Below are 18,871 nucleotides of genomic sequence, written 5' to 3' on the forward strand. Positions count from 1 at the left end.
CAGGACTGTACTGGATGAGTCATTTACTGCATCGTGAAGAACTGTAAGGTGAGGCTCCCTGCAGGCTTTGCATGGATGTTTAAGGTTGCAGTCCTCCACTCTGTGGTTGCGACCACATTTCTGGCATCTGTCTCCCTCTTTTATCAAAGTGATGATCTGATGGGTGCTAAGCCTTTTGAAGCTTTCACAAGAGTTTAGAAAATGTTCTTTGTTATCACAATAGGGGCAATATGGCTTCGGTTTTGGGTTTCGCTTTAAGAACCCCGACTCAGCCTTCAACATTTCGCTTCTTACTGTGTGGAGAATAGGTATTGACCTTTCCTTTGAGTAAAGGGGTTTATGCTCCCTCCGGGTCGGTTTTGGCGGCTCAGTCTGGAAGAAATGCGTTTCGCCTGTGACTTAACTTGTAACCAGACGGCCAAGTCAGGGAGCGTGTAGGTTCTGTCTGTACCCGATTGTAGTATACCCCGGCTGAGACAATACTCTACAAAACTGTCTCTGTAGGAGGCTGGCATTTTGCTTAGCAGCCGGTCAACATGGGACACACACATAAGTTCATAGACATTTTGTCCCTCAAGAGTTTGTAGCATGCCAACTAAAGACTGAACTGAGAGAGCGAATTGGTCAAAGGCCTGAGCTTCACCCATTCACCCATTATTCAGCAAATTGTCTAGTGCCATTTTGAGTAGGGCAAAATCACTCTCACAACCACTGTCAAACACTGGCAGTGTGGGCCATGGAATCCCATAAGCAGATGCAATGAGCAGGTCAGTTCCGGATTGTGATGCTAAACCAGGGAGGAGAACTGCTGCTGGGATTGTCTGGCTGTTACTGGGAATGGCCGTTGCCGTCCTAGGGTCTGACTGTGTAGTTAGTGAAGGCAGTGAATGTGTGAAGTAAGTGAGCTGTGGTTCTGACTGTAGCCCTCTGGTCACTGAGTTGGAGACTGGATGTGATGGCATGAAGTTAGACTTCTGATCTTGATTCATAGTCTGAGTGACAGGACTAGTTGCTGACGCACAAGCACAAGACGGCAGAGGCTGGTCAGGGTTGCGAGACATGAGGGGAATGCTAGCAGGCTGAGTGCTGGGGCGTCTGACCATATGTGCTCCTGAAGGTGGTGAAACAGACTCCCCTGGATGCGGTGGCTGGTCAGCAGAGTTGGTTGCTATTAGCTGAGCTGATGGTTGATGGAAACTCACTTGTGGAGAAGCAGGTTCAGGGCGAACTATGTTTTCGTCGGAAACAACCATGCACGTAACCAATCTCGCCAGCTCTAGGTCAGACTCTGCCTGCTTCACGCATCGGTTCCTGTCTAGCCTTTTAATTAAAGCCTCTTTTGCTCGGAGGGCCTCCTCTTGAGCGTGCTGTGCTGCTCTCATCCTAGCCTGTATCTGTTGATCTTCTACATCAGCCTGTAAGTCCTCTTCAATTTCATGACGGAGGCAATCAAGCTGGCGCCGCTTAATGTTTTCCTCCAGAAATGCAGCTTGAGCAGGTGAGAGATCTGACTGTGGGTAAAACCCGGTGGAGAAGATGGTGTGTCTTCCAGACCGAGAGGTAGAGCTGGTTATGGTGCTAATTGTTTTTTCTTGTGCTGCTCCTGTGCTTGCTTCTTACAGTGTGAGAAGGTGTTGCAGGATGAGCATGAGGGGCATGGTAACCAACTACATAGTCCTCTAGGTGAGATGGGAGATGGCTTTCTCTATGGGGTCTGCCTTTGGATTGTCCTGCTTCTGAAGCTGCATCATCCATGGTGTTATATTGTTACTTCAATCCGGCTTGAAGGACCAATTTTAATGTAGAAAACCCTTCTACATTTAAGTTAAGGAAGGCTGATTGAAGTGGCACCATGGATGGGAGATTCTGGTTAGAGAATCAGGAGACTGGAGATAATGATCGGCAGCTTTAATATAGCTCCAAAGACAGAACATGGTCCTTAACAGGCTCAGATGCATAATTACATGTGAGACACATGTTACATGCTGGGCTCATGGAGGATATGAGTATGGTCTGTAAAAAGAAACAAACATAAAAGTGCTTATGAGCCAAATTAGGATTTCACTAAACATTTCAGCAAACAGCTACAGAAATAAACAAACAATTAACCAAAATCCCAGCAAGCCTCATACAAACATTGCTGCATCAGTAGCAATAACACAAGCCATGCAGCTTCAAATACAGCAACTCTAGGCGGCAGCAGTATTAAATTAACTACTATTAGCAACAAATGCTAACCGGCGCTAGCAATCACAGTAGCTTACCAGAACAGCATGAAACACAGAAATATGGTGCAAATTACTGATTCACACTACAATTATATTAATGCAGAACATGTAAAGAGTAAAGTAATATCTAAAAGGCACTTACTTTATTTATTACGCACACAAATATCCACCATGAAGAAATAAAGATTCGGCGCGCGTCACACTGATAGCGGACTGGGCGGAAACAAGAAACTAAATTAGGTTCTCCCTAAGTCTTTCTAACACTAATTGTATGTCTACATTCAGGATCTGCATTGTTTGAAGTAGTGTTAATTTAGTTAACGAAAACTAAACGAAAATATTTTCGTCAACGCACATTTTTCACCGAACGAAAAGTAGACGAGACGAGACGAAAATCCCCACTAATAAACAATAAGTGGGAGTAAATCAGAAATAATTTTCGTGGACTAATAAAGACGAGACGAAAATGCAGTTCGCTAAATAAAGACTGGACTAAAATCTATGAACATTTTAGTTCACGAACAAAGACGAGACGAAAATTACATATTATTATTATTATTTTTTTTTTTTCAAATCCTGTCTACTCCTCCGCCTCCTCCTCGTCAGCTCCACACACCCACTTTCAAACCTGGAGCGGGCGGCACAGGGTAGCCTACTCTGGGGCTCGGGAGAAAGAGGAGACGTGATATATGGACACATTTTCACTTCATTGAAGTGGAGAACAAAACCAAATGCTTGATTTTAGTGGAAGGAAGGAATGTGGCCACATGGTAGCTGGAAAAAACACAGCAAACCTGAAGAGACACGTCGCAGTTCAACACAAAGACATTAAGGTAAGTTAACAGAAAGATTGGTGGTGGCTGTTTATAATGTAACATTAAATAAACGGCTATAATGTCCCAATGATAAACTAACTAATGTTGGCTAACTTTCATAGCATTTAGTATCCAGGCTGGCTACGTTACGTTAGCTTGTTAGCACGTAGCGACCGTTGCTACGTGTTGATAGAACTTAGATGTGTTATACTGGCCGGGCAACTATAGTTTCAGTTAAATTGCAAGTTTGATTAAAGCAGACAGATGTTTTAGGTAATCTAGGAGCTGCAAGTGAACTATAGTTAATACAAAACACCTCGGCAGCTACACATGTATGCTAAATGCTAAAACCAACTGAAACTATTTATCAGGATAAGATAAAATAAAAATAATATGCCACACATAATTCAGAACAACTTTAACCTAGATTTTCATACACAAAATAGCCATTGATAGGGGAACCACTGCAGGGATGCAAACATCAATATTAATCAATATTAATACAACCAAAATGCATGCACACATAAAAATGTCTGCAATTTCCTGCATAAAATGATAGTTAGGTTGTTTGTATGAGTTTGAAATGGATTGTCAAATGTAGTTTTTACAGAGACTTCGTTTTTTTAAAGGAAAAAAACAGACCTATATGCTACTTATACACTTGGAATTCCTGTTATGCTGTTTATCTATCCTGACATTGTATTAATTTCTGTTCCAGATTGAAGATACACCACCACCAACAACCTACCAGCCACCCAGAAACAATGACGGGCCAGCTATAGCTGGCAGGAAAGCACTTTTGTTGTATCAGTTGGAGTTTTTTTTTTTTTTTTTTTTCCACAACATTGACCTTAAATCTATTTATTTTATTATTCTATGTGAACTAGCTTTAAACAGCCGGCACTTGTGTAAAGTTCATAAGACACTTAATTTTATTAGTTTCCTTTGTCAGGTGTATTTTATTTGTTTTAATGCAAGCATTTGTGTTTGTGTCTTTGAACCTTAACAATGTTCAAAATAAATATGCAAATATTGTCAGAACATCTTCCATGTCTGCATGTGTTCCTTAAAATTGTGGGGGGGGTTTTATCAAAAAGATGAGAGACAATGTTGAAATGTGAAATAATTTTAGGAAATGTTAAATATTATCTGCTGACAAAAAAGTAAAAGGTTAAAATTATGTCCTGACTAAAACTAAACTAATAAAATTATGTTTTCTTGAACTAAAATAAAGACTAAAATGTTCTGACTTATAGTCGACTAAAACTAGACTAAATAAAAATGCGATGATGTCGACTAAATGTGATAAAAACTAACAAACAATGCTGAAACTGGACTAAAACTAAAACTAAATTTAAAAATGGCTGCTAAAATTAACACTAGTTTGAACACTGCAAAAACAATCCAGAAATAAGTAAAAAATGGCTTAAATTAAGTATATTTAGCCTTAATTTGAGCAGGTAAATAAGATGATTTGCCAATGGAATGAGTATTTTCACTCTTAAAATAAGATAGTTAGATAATATTTACTTGAAATAAGACGATAAAATATTTTTTTCTTATTTTAAAAGGAAATTGTCTTGTTCCATTGGCAAAGTGTCTTACTTATCTCCTCAAATCAAGGAAAAACACACTTATTTTAAGAAAAAATAACTTATTGAGATTTATATTTTTTGCAGTGAAGGCAGCCGTTCTAGGCTGATTCTGTTCTTTTACCAAAGATTTCTTTGAGTCATAACTTATCCCATGATTCCTTGCAAATTAAAGTGGATTAGTCAGCCGGGGGCAGAAATAGTAGACGACCAAGGTGGACAACAGTGGCAGAAATTGTGAAAACCCAAAAAAATGCTTTCCATTTACCAAGAAAATCTTTTTTCAGACTTTTTTTGGAGAGAATGTAGCTTTGTAATCCTCAAATATCTTACAATATACTCACTAGCTGTTAGTGCAGCAAACTCGGAAATCTTAACTGAGAAGTGCCTTTGCAAATTCTCAGTCATCTGGGTCTTTTTAGATTTTAGCCCCTCTGCTTGAAGGGAGGCTGTCACATACTATGGCTCTACAAATTTATACACCAGTATCTTTGGTTGTTTACAAAGACGTTTGGAATACAGTATGGTGCCTTGTTGGCTTATTTTATTTTATCTCTGCTTTTCCTCTTTGTTTTTGGCCCATTTGTGTTAAACTTTAGTCCTTTGAATATTTACTGTAACAGGATCATGTTATCAGACATACAGTAATTTGCATGTGTGCAATGAGTAAACCAGAGAGTAATGGAACAAAGCAATCATAGATGTGAAAAGAAAGAGAGAAAATCCAGATCAAGTGTGAAAAGCACAACAAAATTGTTGATGCCAAACAAAAAATGTTTGATGCCAAGAGGGAAACAGCTGAGTAGCGCTTAGAATAAATATGAACTTTGGTTTTCACTGAGGCAGGAGCTGAAGCTGCCAGAGTTTGTTAGATGATGTTGAGGCTGCACAGCAGAGTTTATGTTTATTGATTGCAATTAGTAAGAAAATCTGTTCATGCTCAAAATGAACAAAGTAAACACTTTAAGGATGAATGCTTGGCATCTATTGCTTTGTTTTAACATGAATATCTGAGGTTTAGGGTCTTTACTATAGAAGGTGATTAGGTCCCTTATGATGTTTATCTTTCTGTAAATCACATCTTTTTTACAATCCATTTAAATTAGAGCACATTTTTTAACATAACTGATAAAAAGTCGTAATGCCAATATTTTATCATCATTATATTTTTATGTTGTTTTTCAGACTCTCATCCAGCTGCGTCTCTTTCAGTGACTCCAGACAGAGTTCAACATTTTATCTATCAGTCTGTCACTCTGAGCTGTAGTGGGAACAACACTGAGTGGAGACTGAGGAGGTTTACACAAACAGGTGGACTATCAGACATTCACTGCTCCAACTGGGGGACAATGACTGGATCCTCATGTACTATAAACACAGTCTGGTCTCACAGTGGAGTGTACTGGTGTGAGTCTGGATCAGGAGATTTTAGCAACGCAGTCAACATCACTGTACAGGGTAGGTTATGATTTATGATATTTCCTTTAACATTTTCCTGTGTTTTCACATTAATATCCAGAGCCTGATATGTTGTATTTGCTCTCCAAGAAAACTTAGAAGTAAATAAAAAAGGAGGTAAAATATTTTCTTCCTTCAAAATCCTTCAGCTCAGCTTCCTTCTTTCAACTTCCTGTTTTTCCAACATTTGGCTTCATGTGTTTAAGTAAATCTTTGCTCCAAGGTAGTTTTGTAGCAAAAACAAAAGATTAATCCTCCACCTGTAGAACAGATAACATGATACATTTATTTTTATAATAGATCAATAGAGGAGAGTTGTTGCTACTTCATCAGAGCAAGATAACAATTCACAGTGAATGAAAAATCATCTTTCATAATCCTCTTTCTAGATTAAAGTTTCCTTTAAGTTTAGATTTATCGAATATGTTTCATATTTTTCATCACAAATCACTGAGCTGCAACTAAAGCTTCCATTATTTGTTCAAAGTTTATGATTTACTGATACATACCTGATAGTGAAATTTTTTTTTTTTTTTTTTTTTTTTTTATAGAAGATGTTTTTAGGATTTGATTCAGGTGAAACTAAAACTGACACCTAAAGGGTTCTTTTTAGAGAATATTTACAGACAACGAAGAATTTTCATCCCAAATTATCATATATTTTGTACTGTTTTTGGCCTATTTCCATCTCAGAGTGAGTTTTTCTTTCTCGTATTGACATGTTTAAGTCACCGTCTACTCCAGTTACTAATTATTTGATTGTTGGTTAGCTGATGATTAATTAAATAATCAGTTATATAATTAATCCTAGACGGTTTTAGCACTAACAATTTCTCTAGTGTTTTTTAGAAGATGTTTAAGAATGCAGATGTCAATTTTGTTTCAGTGGATGTAAATGATAATAACACATATTTTGTGGATAAACCTTTATTGGTTTAATATTTTCTTAGTATGAGATAAATGAGAGCAGAATAACTTTAACAAAGAGCTTCGGCCTCAACCCTGAAGACCAGGATCAGAAATAATGTTTTAATGTAATTCTGGGGGAAACTTAAAATGGCTCACTAGAAATGTGCTGTGATTTTGTTTCACATTAGGAACTTAGATAGAGCAGAAAACAGCTTTAGATCCCGATGTCACACAAATCTTATAGTTCTCAAGGAGAATTTTAATAAAATTAGATACAAAAAATGATAAGATGAAACCCTCCTTTCTAATCTTAACATGAGAAATAAGTGAATTATAACCCCCACATGTTTACCTCCAAATATGAAATCATTACCTGAAACATAAAGAGAATCATCCCAAATCTCAAGATCATAAACGATTCATTGCAATGTTTGATTATAGGGAGCATTTTTGTAATTAGCATAAATTCAGAACAATTAATGATTTCTGTGAATATGAGATTCTTGTGTTCTTACTAAAAGGTGGTCTGTCCATTACCTTGGTTTAACTTCTAGTGATAAAAAGCTAATTTTCAAATATACTAGATAATAATAAACCAGTTTTTTTTTTTTTTTATTAACACCAGCTGATTGCTGACCAAAACCTTATTATCTTAACTGTTTTGCAGATAAATATTATAGTATCATCCTGGTGAGCCCCGTCCATCCTGTGACTGAGGGAGATCCTGTTACTCTGAGCTGCAGAGATAAAGAACAAAGACTTCTCTCCAATGTGTTTTTCTATCACAATAACAAACTGATCCACAATGACAGCAGAGAGGAAATGAAGATCTCTGCAGTGTCAAAGTCAGATGAAGGTTTCTACAAGTGTGAACATTCAGGAAACGAGTCACCACAGAGCTGGATGGCTGTTAGAGGTGAGAGGATGAAAATGCAGATTATTCACTTAAGCTTTGTTTTCAAAGGTTTACATCCCCTGATTTTTTTGTAACTGTATTTATCTAATATTTGATGACAAAAAAAGCAGGCAAGAGAGGGCCATGATAAAAGAAACAAAAAATCTATGATAAAAATGTATTCCTGTAAATACTGATGCACTAAAATATGGCAGGAATAATATTGTGTTTAGGAATGAATCGCTGTCAGGGTGGTTGTTTTAAATAGGCACTGTTACAGTGTATACTAATTTATTGTCAGTGTCAAATGTGCTTTCGTATCTTTAATTTTTCTTTGTTACAGTGTCTCTGTCCAGTCCTGTTGACTCTTCATTTGTTGTGCTGATGATTGTTGGACCGTTTATTGGAATAATTCTCATTTTCCTGCTGCTGCTGTTGTGGTGCTACAAACGGTCCAAAGGTGAGACGCTTCTTCTTTTCATACTGTGGCGGACAATGTAGTGACTTAAATACTTAAACAACTAAATAATTTAAATCTATTTCACTGCTTTGACAAAACTGAGAAAGGAAACAATTTGTATCACAATGCAACTAATTCCCCTTTTTGTCCACAGATTTCTGCTGCATCAGGTCGGTACATCAGTGTTCACTTTCCTTTGATCTTAACATTCATCATCATCTATACTTTAAATTTAAGTTTAACTTTTAACATAATTTAGGTCAGAAAGCAGCAGTCAGAGCCCCACCATCAATCATGGAGTCAACCAAACAGACAGTCAAGTTTACAGCTCTCTGCTGCACGGTTAGTAGCTTTGTATTTGATTTAGATTTTAAATAACTTCCCCAAATCTTTGATTTGATAAATATTTATCAAAACACCCATATTTTAGTGTGTTCCGTGAATGAAGGAAAATAAGTTAAACCTGGTTTACACCTAAATTTAACTAAATTGAAATCTAAATGTTTGAGTTGAAATTATATAACACGTTTCCTTTACTCTGACTTTGACCTATTTTTGTTTTGCAGGTGATGTTGAGTATGAGTCATTTCACCGGGCCACAATCAAAGGTAAACTATATTTCTTGAAGAAGTCAGAGATGCAACAACTGGCTGATTTAAGTTGACAGATTTTAATGCTTTGAAATATTATTTCTTTATTATTCTTTTCTTTAAAAATTTCAAAGTTCTTACTTAATGAGCTTCAACATGAAAATAAAAGTTTCTCTAACACATTAAAAGCATGAATGTATATTTTTAGATCTGAATACTTCTGCCGAGTTCCTATCAAATACCTTACAAGAAAGTTGAATTGTCATGAGATATGTGAATTCACACACTCATTAAAATACATCTTGCCAGGAGCAAACACGCCTTTGGTCTTAATTCAGAATGTTTCTGACCAATGAAATGCAGTGATATGCATGACATCAAACATGTCAATCGGAGGCAGAAGGTTGAAGCAAAACAAACAGTTGTATCAGTTTTAGCTGGAATACCCCACTGATCTCTTTATTCACTGAATAGCCGATTGGCCATTGGTGGTACACGTTGCTGTGAAGTCACCAGCCACCATATTGGTACTTCATAGCTAGACAATGTGGAGTAAAAATGAGCACTGCCCCACCTTTGCATTATAAAGACTCCTTACACATGAACATTGAGTCTTTCCAAGAGAAACAGTTCATCAAAAGACATAAATATATGTTCAGATAAACATTTCAGACAACTGTTTTCCGTTCACACCAGAGACAGGACATGAGGATCTTAAACACAATAAGGACCTGTTTATCTATGTTTCCCCCCTATCTAACCTAGGGAGGATACTCCTTTTAAAACCTCCCTCCTTTCCCTACATCTCAGCACAAAGAATGGAACAAAGCCTCTAAACAATCACCATTATTCAGCAAGAAAAACCGGCACACTTTAATATTTAACCTTACTAAGATTCAAGGAAAAACCACAGATCACAACCACTGATCTCTGTTTATTCATAGACACCAGTTAGTTTGGCCAGACGGAATGTTAACAGTACATGCACTACAGCATTGAACAATGATGATTTTCTTATTTTCAGGGGGGCTTTAAACTTTAAGAATAAAGATAAATTCATCACATTTACACACCCTTGCTGTTTCATCGCATCAGTAGATCACTGTAATTTATGTAAAAAAAAAATAGGCTCATCACATTGCATAGTCAGTATAAAGTCTATTATGTATATAAATCATCATACAAATCCATCACAACACTCACACACACTATCTGATTATGTGGCAATAGTGATAAATTGATTATTAATGTAATATACATGTATTATATATTGTGTATCCATCCATCCATCCATCCATCCATCCATCCATCCATCCATCCATCCATCCATCCATCCATCCATCCATCCATCCATCCATCCATCCATCCATCTTTGTCGATGTGAAAATTGTTGCGTGTTCCCCTGACCAGATTTCCTAAGAGTTTGATTATTCAGCTAACTCCGCCAGCTGTAAAACAAAACTTGACATGGGAGTCAGGGGCCCAATCTTCTCTTAGAATTGTACTCATTCTCCCTCCCTTTTGCCAACACTTATTTTTGTGGGAGCCCTTCCACATCTACACATATAGTTCAATTTAAATACTACACGGTATAATTCCAGCTTATGCCAGGATAATAAAATAGTCCTTTAATAACAATATTTGTTTGCTTGTGAAAAGCAGAATCAGCAGCTATGACAAAAGATGTTTTAACATTTTCACCTTTAGATATTCTTTTCTTTGTTAATTTTTGTATCATTAACAGGGAGCCCTGATGACCCAGATGAAGATCCTGTTTACACTAATATTGAAGCAAAAACCACAGGTGGGTGCATTCAGCTCCAACAGCAGTATTACTTAAAAAAAAAGAAAAGGTAATTTGTGATGTTACTAGTTAGTTCTTAACAAAGTAACTAAGTTAGTAACCTAGTTACTGCATAATCACAGTAACAATTTACTAGTAAAAGTACTTATGCATCATACTTTTTATGATAAAAAATGTTGAAGACCTTGAAAAGGTTTCCTGTTAACTAAGCTCTAAATACAACACAATACAAATTTAGTGATGAAATATAGGATGTTTGATAATAAAAAAGCACTCTCACCTAAGGCTTGAATAATCTGGCACTGATGACTGATAAAAGGCTGGAATACCCCACTGATCTCTTTATTCACTGAATAGCCGATTCGCCGTTGGTGGTACCCGTTGCTGTGAAGTCACCAGCCACCATGTTGGTCCTCCCTAGCTAGACCATGTGGAGTAAAAATGAGCACTGAGAGTAAGGAAGGAAAGGTTTTATTTCTCTCTGCAGAGGAGAACGACACAAAACAGCTAAAGACAGCTCCCTGCGTGATTCTGACTAGGTCCTGCCCCACCTTTGCATTATAAAGACTCCTTACACACGAACATTGTGTCATGATTGGTTACAGAGTAAACCCAATATGCAGAACACACACGGAGGCTGATGAAAAGTTTAACAAGGTTTATTGTTAACACAAGCACAAGAATATTGCACAGGAACTGGTTCGGGCATGGGGGCAGGTTCACTGGAGTCTGCAGGGATGACAGTTCAGTTAGCACATGGACTGATGAGTTATGAGTCTTTGAGTTTGCTGATGAATACCTTGAAGGAGTCCGGGTTTCTCTTTGAGAGAGGAAACTGTTGGGTCTAGAGACTGTTTGTTCAGCAGAGTCCAATAACTGCTTCAGCGTCTTACTTCTGACTTTGAGGGCAGACCTTGATTTCGGTTTCCAGCTCTTAGCCAAGAGATGCAAGGGAATCCAGAGAAGAGTCTTCAGGTTTGGCTCACGAGGGCAGGCTAGGCGAAGAGACAGGATTCCTGTGAGGCAAAAAACAATGAAGAGTTAGAATCTTATCTCAACTGGAGATAGCAAAGATTCTCAGGTTTACTAGGCTCAGGTTGCTAACCAAACTAGATCAACACTGCGGCGTTGAGGCAAGGTCTGAAGGCAGGTTATATAGTGGAGGATCCTCTGATGACGAGATGCGCCACAGGTGTGTTGGAGGCTCAGCTCAGGAGGATCCACAGCGCACTCTGCTGGAGAAAGGTGGTACAGCTCCAGATCCAAACACATTGAGTCTTTCCAAGAGAAACACTTCATCAAAAGACATAAATATATGTTCAGATAAACATTTCAGACAACTGTTTTCCGTTCACACCAGAGACAAGACATGAGTATCTTAAACACAATAAGGACCTGTTTATCTATGTTTCCCCCTTATCTAACCTACGGAAGAAACTCCTTTTCAAACCTCCTTCCTTTCTCTACATCTCAGCACAAAGAATGGAACAAAGCCTCTAAACAATCACAATTATTCAGAAAGAAAATCCGGCACACTTTAATATTTAACCTTACTAAGATTCAAGGTAAAACCACAAATCACAATTCCTCCCTTTTGTTCCTTAAAGGAACAATTACAAACAAAAATAAAACAGAGCAAAAACTATAAATAATATTGAATACATCAAAATATAAATGTGTAAAATAACATAATTTGTAATGTTTGTAATAATAGCAAAAACAAAAACAACAAGAATCAGGACAAACATCAATACTTCAGTCTCCATCACTATGCAGCAGTTTAAGGCAGTACCTCCATTGAGACAAATCACTCGAATTAAGCTGTTGTTTCAAAAATAGACATCTAGGTGATCATAAGCAAAATAAAAGAAAATACTTCTTTTTTAAGAATAAGAGCGAGAAAACAAAAAAATTTAAACTGTCATAGTAGCACAACACAAAATTGCTGTAACAAGTACATCCTCCAACAGAACAAATAAACATCAAAATGTCAAAGTCAAAGTCCAACCATCAATTCAACCTAGAATGATTATTCGGACCAAAAGGTAGCCCTTCAACCCAATCAACACAAGAAAGCAGTCTGCAAGCTCAGAGATTTAGTAAAAGCAGCCTAAAGCTGTAAACACCACTAAGGATGACCTTAGGAATGTCATGATGGGTTTCAGAAAAGCCCAGTATGCAGAACACCACGGAAACGGATGAAAAGTTTAACAAGTTTTATTGATCACAAGCACACGGAATAAACACAGGAACTGGTTCAGGCCTGGGGACTGGTTCACTGGAGTATGTGAAGATGACAGTTCAGTTAGCTTGGAAGCAGATGAGTTTGAGAGTGTCAGGTTTATACCTAGAGAAGTCCGGGTTTGGCTTTGAGAGAGGAACTGTTGGGTCCAGAGACTGTTTAGTTCAGCAGAGTCCAATAACCGCTTCAGCGTCTTACTTCTAACGTGAGGGCAGACCTTGGCTTTGGGTTTCCAGCTCTTAGTCCAGAGCTGCATGGGAAATCCAGGGAAGAGTCTTCAGGTTTGGCTCAGAGGGCAGGCTCGGTAGTTAAAGCTCATCCAGAGCTCACAAGGGAAAAACTGGATTCCTGAAAGCAGAGACAAAAGGGATTAGAATCCTATTAGGACTCAAGAGCAACAAAGGTTCTCAGAAGATGCTATGCTCAGGTGCTAACCAACCTGGATTTAACACTGCGGCGTTGAGGCAAGGTCTGAAGGCAGGTTATATACTGTGGGTCCTCTGATGATGAGATGCGCCTCAGGTGTGTCGAAGGCTCAGCTCAGGAGGATCCATGGCGGACTCTGCTGGAGAAAGGTGGAACTACTCCAGATCCCAACAGTACCCCCCTCTCAACGACCGCCTCTTGGCGGTCCAGAAGACGTCGATGGGAGAGAGCGCTCATACTCCTCGATCAACGACGGGTCGAGGATGTAGGAGCCAGGAACCCACTGGCGATCCTCCGGACCGTAGCCCTCCCAATCGACGAGGTACTGCCAACCGCGACCTCGCCGACGGGAGTCCACGATCCGGCGGACGGTGAAGGCAGGATGTCCATCGACTTCCAGGGCGGGTGGAGGGGAGTCGGATGGAGGGCACAAAGGACTAGAGATGACTGGTTTAACCTGAGAGACGTGGAACGTGGGATGGATGCGAAGAGTCGGGGGAAGTTGCAGGCGTATGGCTGACAGATTGATAATCTGGGCAATTTTGTATGGACCAATGTATCTAGGTGAAAGCTTGCGAGACATCCCCTTGAGGGGGATGTCCCGAGTGGAAAGCCATACCTCTTGTACTCAGTACTCTGGGGCAGGACGTCTCTTAGAGTCGGCGAAGCGTTTAGTTGTTTCCGAGGAACGATTGAGTGTAGCGATGGTGTCTCTCCAGATGCGTTGACATCGACGGATGTGTTGGTTGACTGATTGGACCGAAATCTCTCTCGTCTGCAGGAAAAAGTGGAGGTTGATAACCAAGACTAACCTGAAATGGTGACTGGCCGGTGGAAGCTGACTTGAGAGAGTTGTGGGCGTATTCAATCCATGTGATGTATTGGCTCCAGTCGGTGGGGTTATTAGAAGTTAGACAACGAAGGGTAGACTCAAGCTGCTGGTTCATTCTTTCGGTTTGACCGTTGGACTGTGGATGATAACCGGAGGTTAGTGAAGACTTACAGTTGAGTGCTGAACAGAAAGCCTTCCAGACTTGAGAAATGAACTGGGGTCCACGGTCCGAGAGAATTTCTTGAGGGATTCCATGAAGACGAAAGACGTGTTTGACCAGGAGCTGAGCGGTTTGAAAGGCCGTGGGAAGTTTCCTGAGGGGGATCAGATGACAAGACTTTGAAAATCGGTCGACGATGGTAAAGATTGTGGACATACCTCGGGAGATGGGAAGACCAGTGACGAAGTCGATAGCGATGTGAGACCATGGACGCGTGGGAACTGGAAGAGGATGCAACAGACCTGAGGGTGGTTGGTGTGAAGCCTTATTTCTGGCACAGGTAGAGCAAGCCAAAACATATTCCTTGACATCCTTATGCAGGGTGGGCCACCAGAAACGTCTAGAGATTAAGGCGATGGTTCTGCTCACCCCCGGATGAGTGGAAAACTTGGCTGTATGCATCCACTGTATCAGGCGAGATCTAACAGAAGAAGGGACATAAGTTCGGTTTGGAGGACCGTTACCTGGGTCAGGTTCAGAAGCCAGGGCAGAGTTAATAAGATCGGAGGTAACCACTCCAACAGTGCAGGAAGCGGGAAGGACAGGTTCAGGCGTCTCGGATTGATCAACGGAATAAAGACGAGAGAGAGAATCGGGTTTGACGTTCTTGGATCCGGGTCTGTAAGAGATTATGAGGTTGAAGCGAGAGAAAAATAGAGACCACCTTGACTGACAAGGATTGGCTTGTTTAGCAGACTGGATGTGAGCTAGGTTCTTGTGATCAGTCCAAACAAGAACCGGGTGCTCAGCTCCCTCCAGCCAGTGTCTCCATTCCTCCAATGCCAGTTTGATGGCCAAGAGTTCACGGTCTCCAACGTCGTAGTTTTGCTCTGCGGAGGATAGTCTGTGAGAGAAAGGCACACGGGTGAACTCTTTGATCCGTGTCGAGTCTTTGAGATAAGACTGCCCCCACACCAGAGTCGGAAGCATCTACTTCGAGGATGAATTGCTTTGAAGGATCGGGCTGGATTAGCACAGGAGCTCTGGAAAACAAAGTCTTAAGTTTATCAAATGCAGCTTGTGCCTCGGGGGTCCATTGGAAGGTTCTTTTGACTGAAGTAAGAGAAGTTAGTGGAAGAGCTGTCTGACTGTAATTCATGATAAATCTTCGATAAAAGTTGGCGAAACCCAGGAATCTCTGCAACTGCTTACGGTTTTCAGGTACCGGCCACTCCAAAACTGCCTTTATCTTATCTTCAGAAGGCTTGACCTGCCCGCCCTCGAGCACAAACCCCAAAAAGGTGACTGAAGACTGATGAAACTCGCATTTTTCGGCTTTGACAAAAAGTTTGTTCTCCAGTAATCTTTGTAATACCAGGCAGACATGTTTTTTATGCTCAGAAAGATCCTTAGAATAAATGAGTATGTCATCAATGTAGACGAAAATGAACACATTCAAAAAGTCTCCGAGAACATAGTTTACCAAGGCTTGAAAACATGCAGGGGCATTAGTTAGACCAAAAGGCATGACCAAATATTCAAACTGGCCCAAGGGAGTTTTAAAGGCTGTCTTCCACTCATCTCCATCTCGAATCCTGAGAAGGTGATAAGCATTCCTTAAATTGAGCTTGGTGAATACAGTAGCCCCTTGAACAGGTTCAAAAGCTGAAGCGAGTAATGGGAGTGGGTACTTATTTTTAAATGTTATTTGGTTCAGGCCTCTGTAGTCGATACAGGGTCTTAGTGAACCATCCTTCTTGCCGACGAAAAAGAAACCTGCACCCAACGGAGAAGAAGAAGGACGAATTATTCCAGCAGCTAATGACTCATTGATATATTTCTCCATAGTTTCTCGTTCAGGTTTGGAGATATTATAAAGTCTACTGCTGGGTAGAGGCGCTCCTGGTAATAGCTCAATCGCACAGTCATATGGTCTGTGAGGTGGAAGGGACGTAGCACTGACCTTACTGAAGACAGGAGCCAAATCATGGTACTCGGAAGGGACAGAAGTAAGGTCAGGAGAGTCCATCTCCCCCCCACCTCTAGGGGGCCTCACAGCGGGAGCTGCCGAACGGAGGCACGTTTCATGACATGAGGTCGACCAAGATTCCACATGACGATCAGCCCAGTTTATATGGGGATTATGTCGTTCCAGCCATTCAAATCCAAGCACCAGAGGGGAAAATGCAGAGGGAAAAACAAAAAATGTTAAGGTTTCTCGATGATTACCTGAGATTAATAGCTCGAGAGGTTGCGTTTGATGGGTGACCTGGTGGAGTTTCTTTCCATCAATAGCGGAGACACAAAGAGGCTGGGTTAGAGGGACTGTTTCTATTTGAAGCTGCTGGACAAGATTGGAGTCAATTAAATTCCGTTCACAGCCTGAATCGATGAAAGCAGACAAGGTGAGGTTCTGATCAGAAAAAAATAAAGTGGCAGGGAGCATCAGATGAGGAGATTTTTCAGAGTTTACATGGCCCGTCAGACTCCTCAGAACCTCTGACGGGCCCCGGCTTTTGATTTAGCTGGGCATGAAGCGATTAAATGGCCACTCTCACCACAGTAGATACAAAGTTTGCTCAAAAAACGTCTCTGTCTTTCCTCAGGAGTTAGCCTAGTATGTCCAACCTGCATGGGTTCGGCTTCCGTCTCTCCAGCATGAGAGGCCTGAATAGGCAGAGGGAGTGACTGGGTTTTAGACCTCGGCTTGGAAAAAGGTTCTGTGGGAGCAGAAAAAACAGTCACATTATTAGAAGCAGGGGTAGAGACAAAAGAATCTAGATTCCTTGGTTTTGAGCCGTTTCTAGCTCGGATCCTGTTATCCACCCTAATTGTCAGGCGGATTAATTCTTCAAGTGTTGTGGGTTTGTCGAGGGTTGCTAGTTCATCTTTGATGCTTTCGTTCAAAGCCATGAAATAAGCGCTTTTTAGAGCACTTTGATTCCATCCGGAAGCTGCAGCTTTGACCCGGAAGTTAATGGAGAAATCCGCTAACGAAGAATTTCCCTGTCTAAGGTTCAAAAGAGCACGAGAGTCAATGGTTTGATCAGTTTCTTGGTTAAATACTTGAGAGAATTCAGAAACAAAATCTGTGTATTTGACAACTGAGGCTTTCTTCGGAGGTAAACCTTGCCTCAGCCCATTCCAGGGCTCTTCCAGTTAGTTTGGACAGAATAAAAGTTATCTTCTTTTGATCAGTTGGAAAACTGCCAGGAGAGTTTTGGAAAATTAAACAACATTGAAACAAAAATCCTTTACAGTCCTTCATATTACCTGAAAACTTCTCAGGTAGACTAGGGCGGAACTCAGGTGATGACGTCACCGCCGGTGACCTTGGAGGCGGAACTGGACCTGGAAATGGTTGTGCTGCTGGCGTGGCATTAGCACTGCTCATAATGTTAGCATAACTCTGAAGCATTTGATTATGGTAATTGACCATGCAATGCAACTCACGGAGGGTTTGAGTTTGTCCCTAGACTTGAGCATCTTGCTCTTCCAACCGACGACGGAGGTGATCTGCTGGGCCTTGTGTTTGGCCGCAGTGTTCTGTCATGATGGGTTTCAGAAAAGCCCAGTATGCAGAACACCACGGAAACGGATGAAAAGTTTAACAAGTTTTATTGATCACAAGCACACGGAATTCAGTTAGCTTGGAAGCAGATGAGTTTGAGTTTGAGAGTTTCAGGTTTATACCTAGAGAAGTCCGGGTTTGGCTTTGAGAGAGGAACTGTTGGGTCCAGAGACTGTTTAGTTCAGCAGAGTCCAATAACCGCTTCAGCGTCTTACTTCTAACGTGAGGGCAGACCTTGGCTTTGGGTTTCCAGCTCTTAGTCCAGAGCTGCATGGGAATCCAGAGAAGAGTCTTCAGGTTTGGCTCAGAGGGCAGGCTCGGCAGGTTAAGCTCATCCAGAGCTCACAAGGGAAAAACTGGATTCCTGAAAGCAGAGACAAAAGGGATTAGAACCCTATTAGGACTCAAGAGCAACAAAGGTTCTTAGAACATGCTAGGCTCAGGTGCTAAACAAACTGGATTTAACACTGCGGCGTTGAGGCAAGGTCTGAAGGCAGGTTATATACTGTGGGTCCTCTGATGATGAGATGCGCCTCAGGTGTGTCGAAGGCTCAGCTCAGGAGGATCCATGGCGGACTCTGCTGGAGAAAGGTGGAACTACTCCAGATCCCAACAAGGATGAGATAATAAATTTCAACTAATATCTACTGTTTACTATATGTTTACCTAAATTAAGAATAGTTCAAGTCACTCACAAAGGTGAAAATATTTAGAGAACTTAATTAAGTAGGAGTAGTTAAGTAAAAAGTATGACACAATAAACCTACTCCTTAAAGTAAATCTTTGGTCTTTAAATAGTTACTCAATTAAATCTAACTGCGTAAATGTAACCAATTACTACCCCCCTCTAGATTTACCATGTTCTATTAATGAAATGACAGAAAATCTA

The 18,871-nt window shown here is 40.3% G+C and overlaps 1 protein-coding gene across 1 annotated transcript in view; it reads left to right on the plus strand.

Moving 5' to 3' along the window:
• Nucleotides 1–18,871, plus strand: part of LOC119787452 (Fc receptor-like protein 5) — a 136,289-nt gene that overhangs the window by 96,392 nt on the left and 21,026 nt on the right. Inside the window, exons 13-19 of the mRNA XM_038291325.1 lie at nt 5,821–6,093; nt 7,670–7,918; nt 8,241–8,357; nt 8,512–8,527; nt 8,617–8,699; nt 8,924–8,965; nt 10,692–10,751. Coding sequence (XP_038147253.1) covers nt 5,821–6,093; nt 7,670–7,918; nt 8,241–8,357; nt 8,512–8,527; nt 8,617–8,699; nt 8,924–8,965; nt 10,692–10,751 — 840 coding nt within the window. The remainder of the gene's footprint in view (nt 1–5,820; nt 6,094–7,669; nt 7,919–8,240; nt 8,358–8,511; nt 8,528–8,616; nt 8,700–8,923; nt 8,966–10,691; nt 10,752–18,871) is intronic.

The sequence above is a fragment of the Cyprinodon tularosa genome, unplaced genomic scaffold, assembly GCF_016077235.1.
Source record: "Cyprinodon tularosa strain WSP-4 unplaced genomic scaffold, ASM1607723v1 ctg299, whole genome shotgun sequence".
NCBI classification, from domain to species: domain Eukaryota; kingdom Metazoa; phylum Chordata; class Actinopteri; order Cyprinodontiformes; family Cyprinodontidae; genus Cyprinodon; species Cyprinodon tularosa.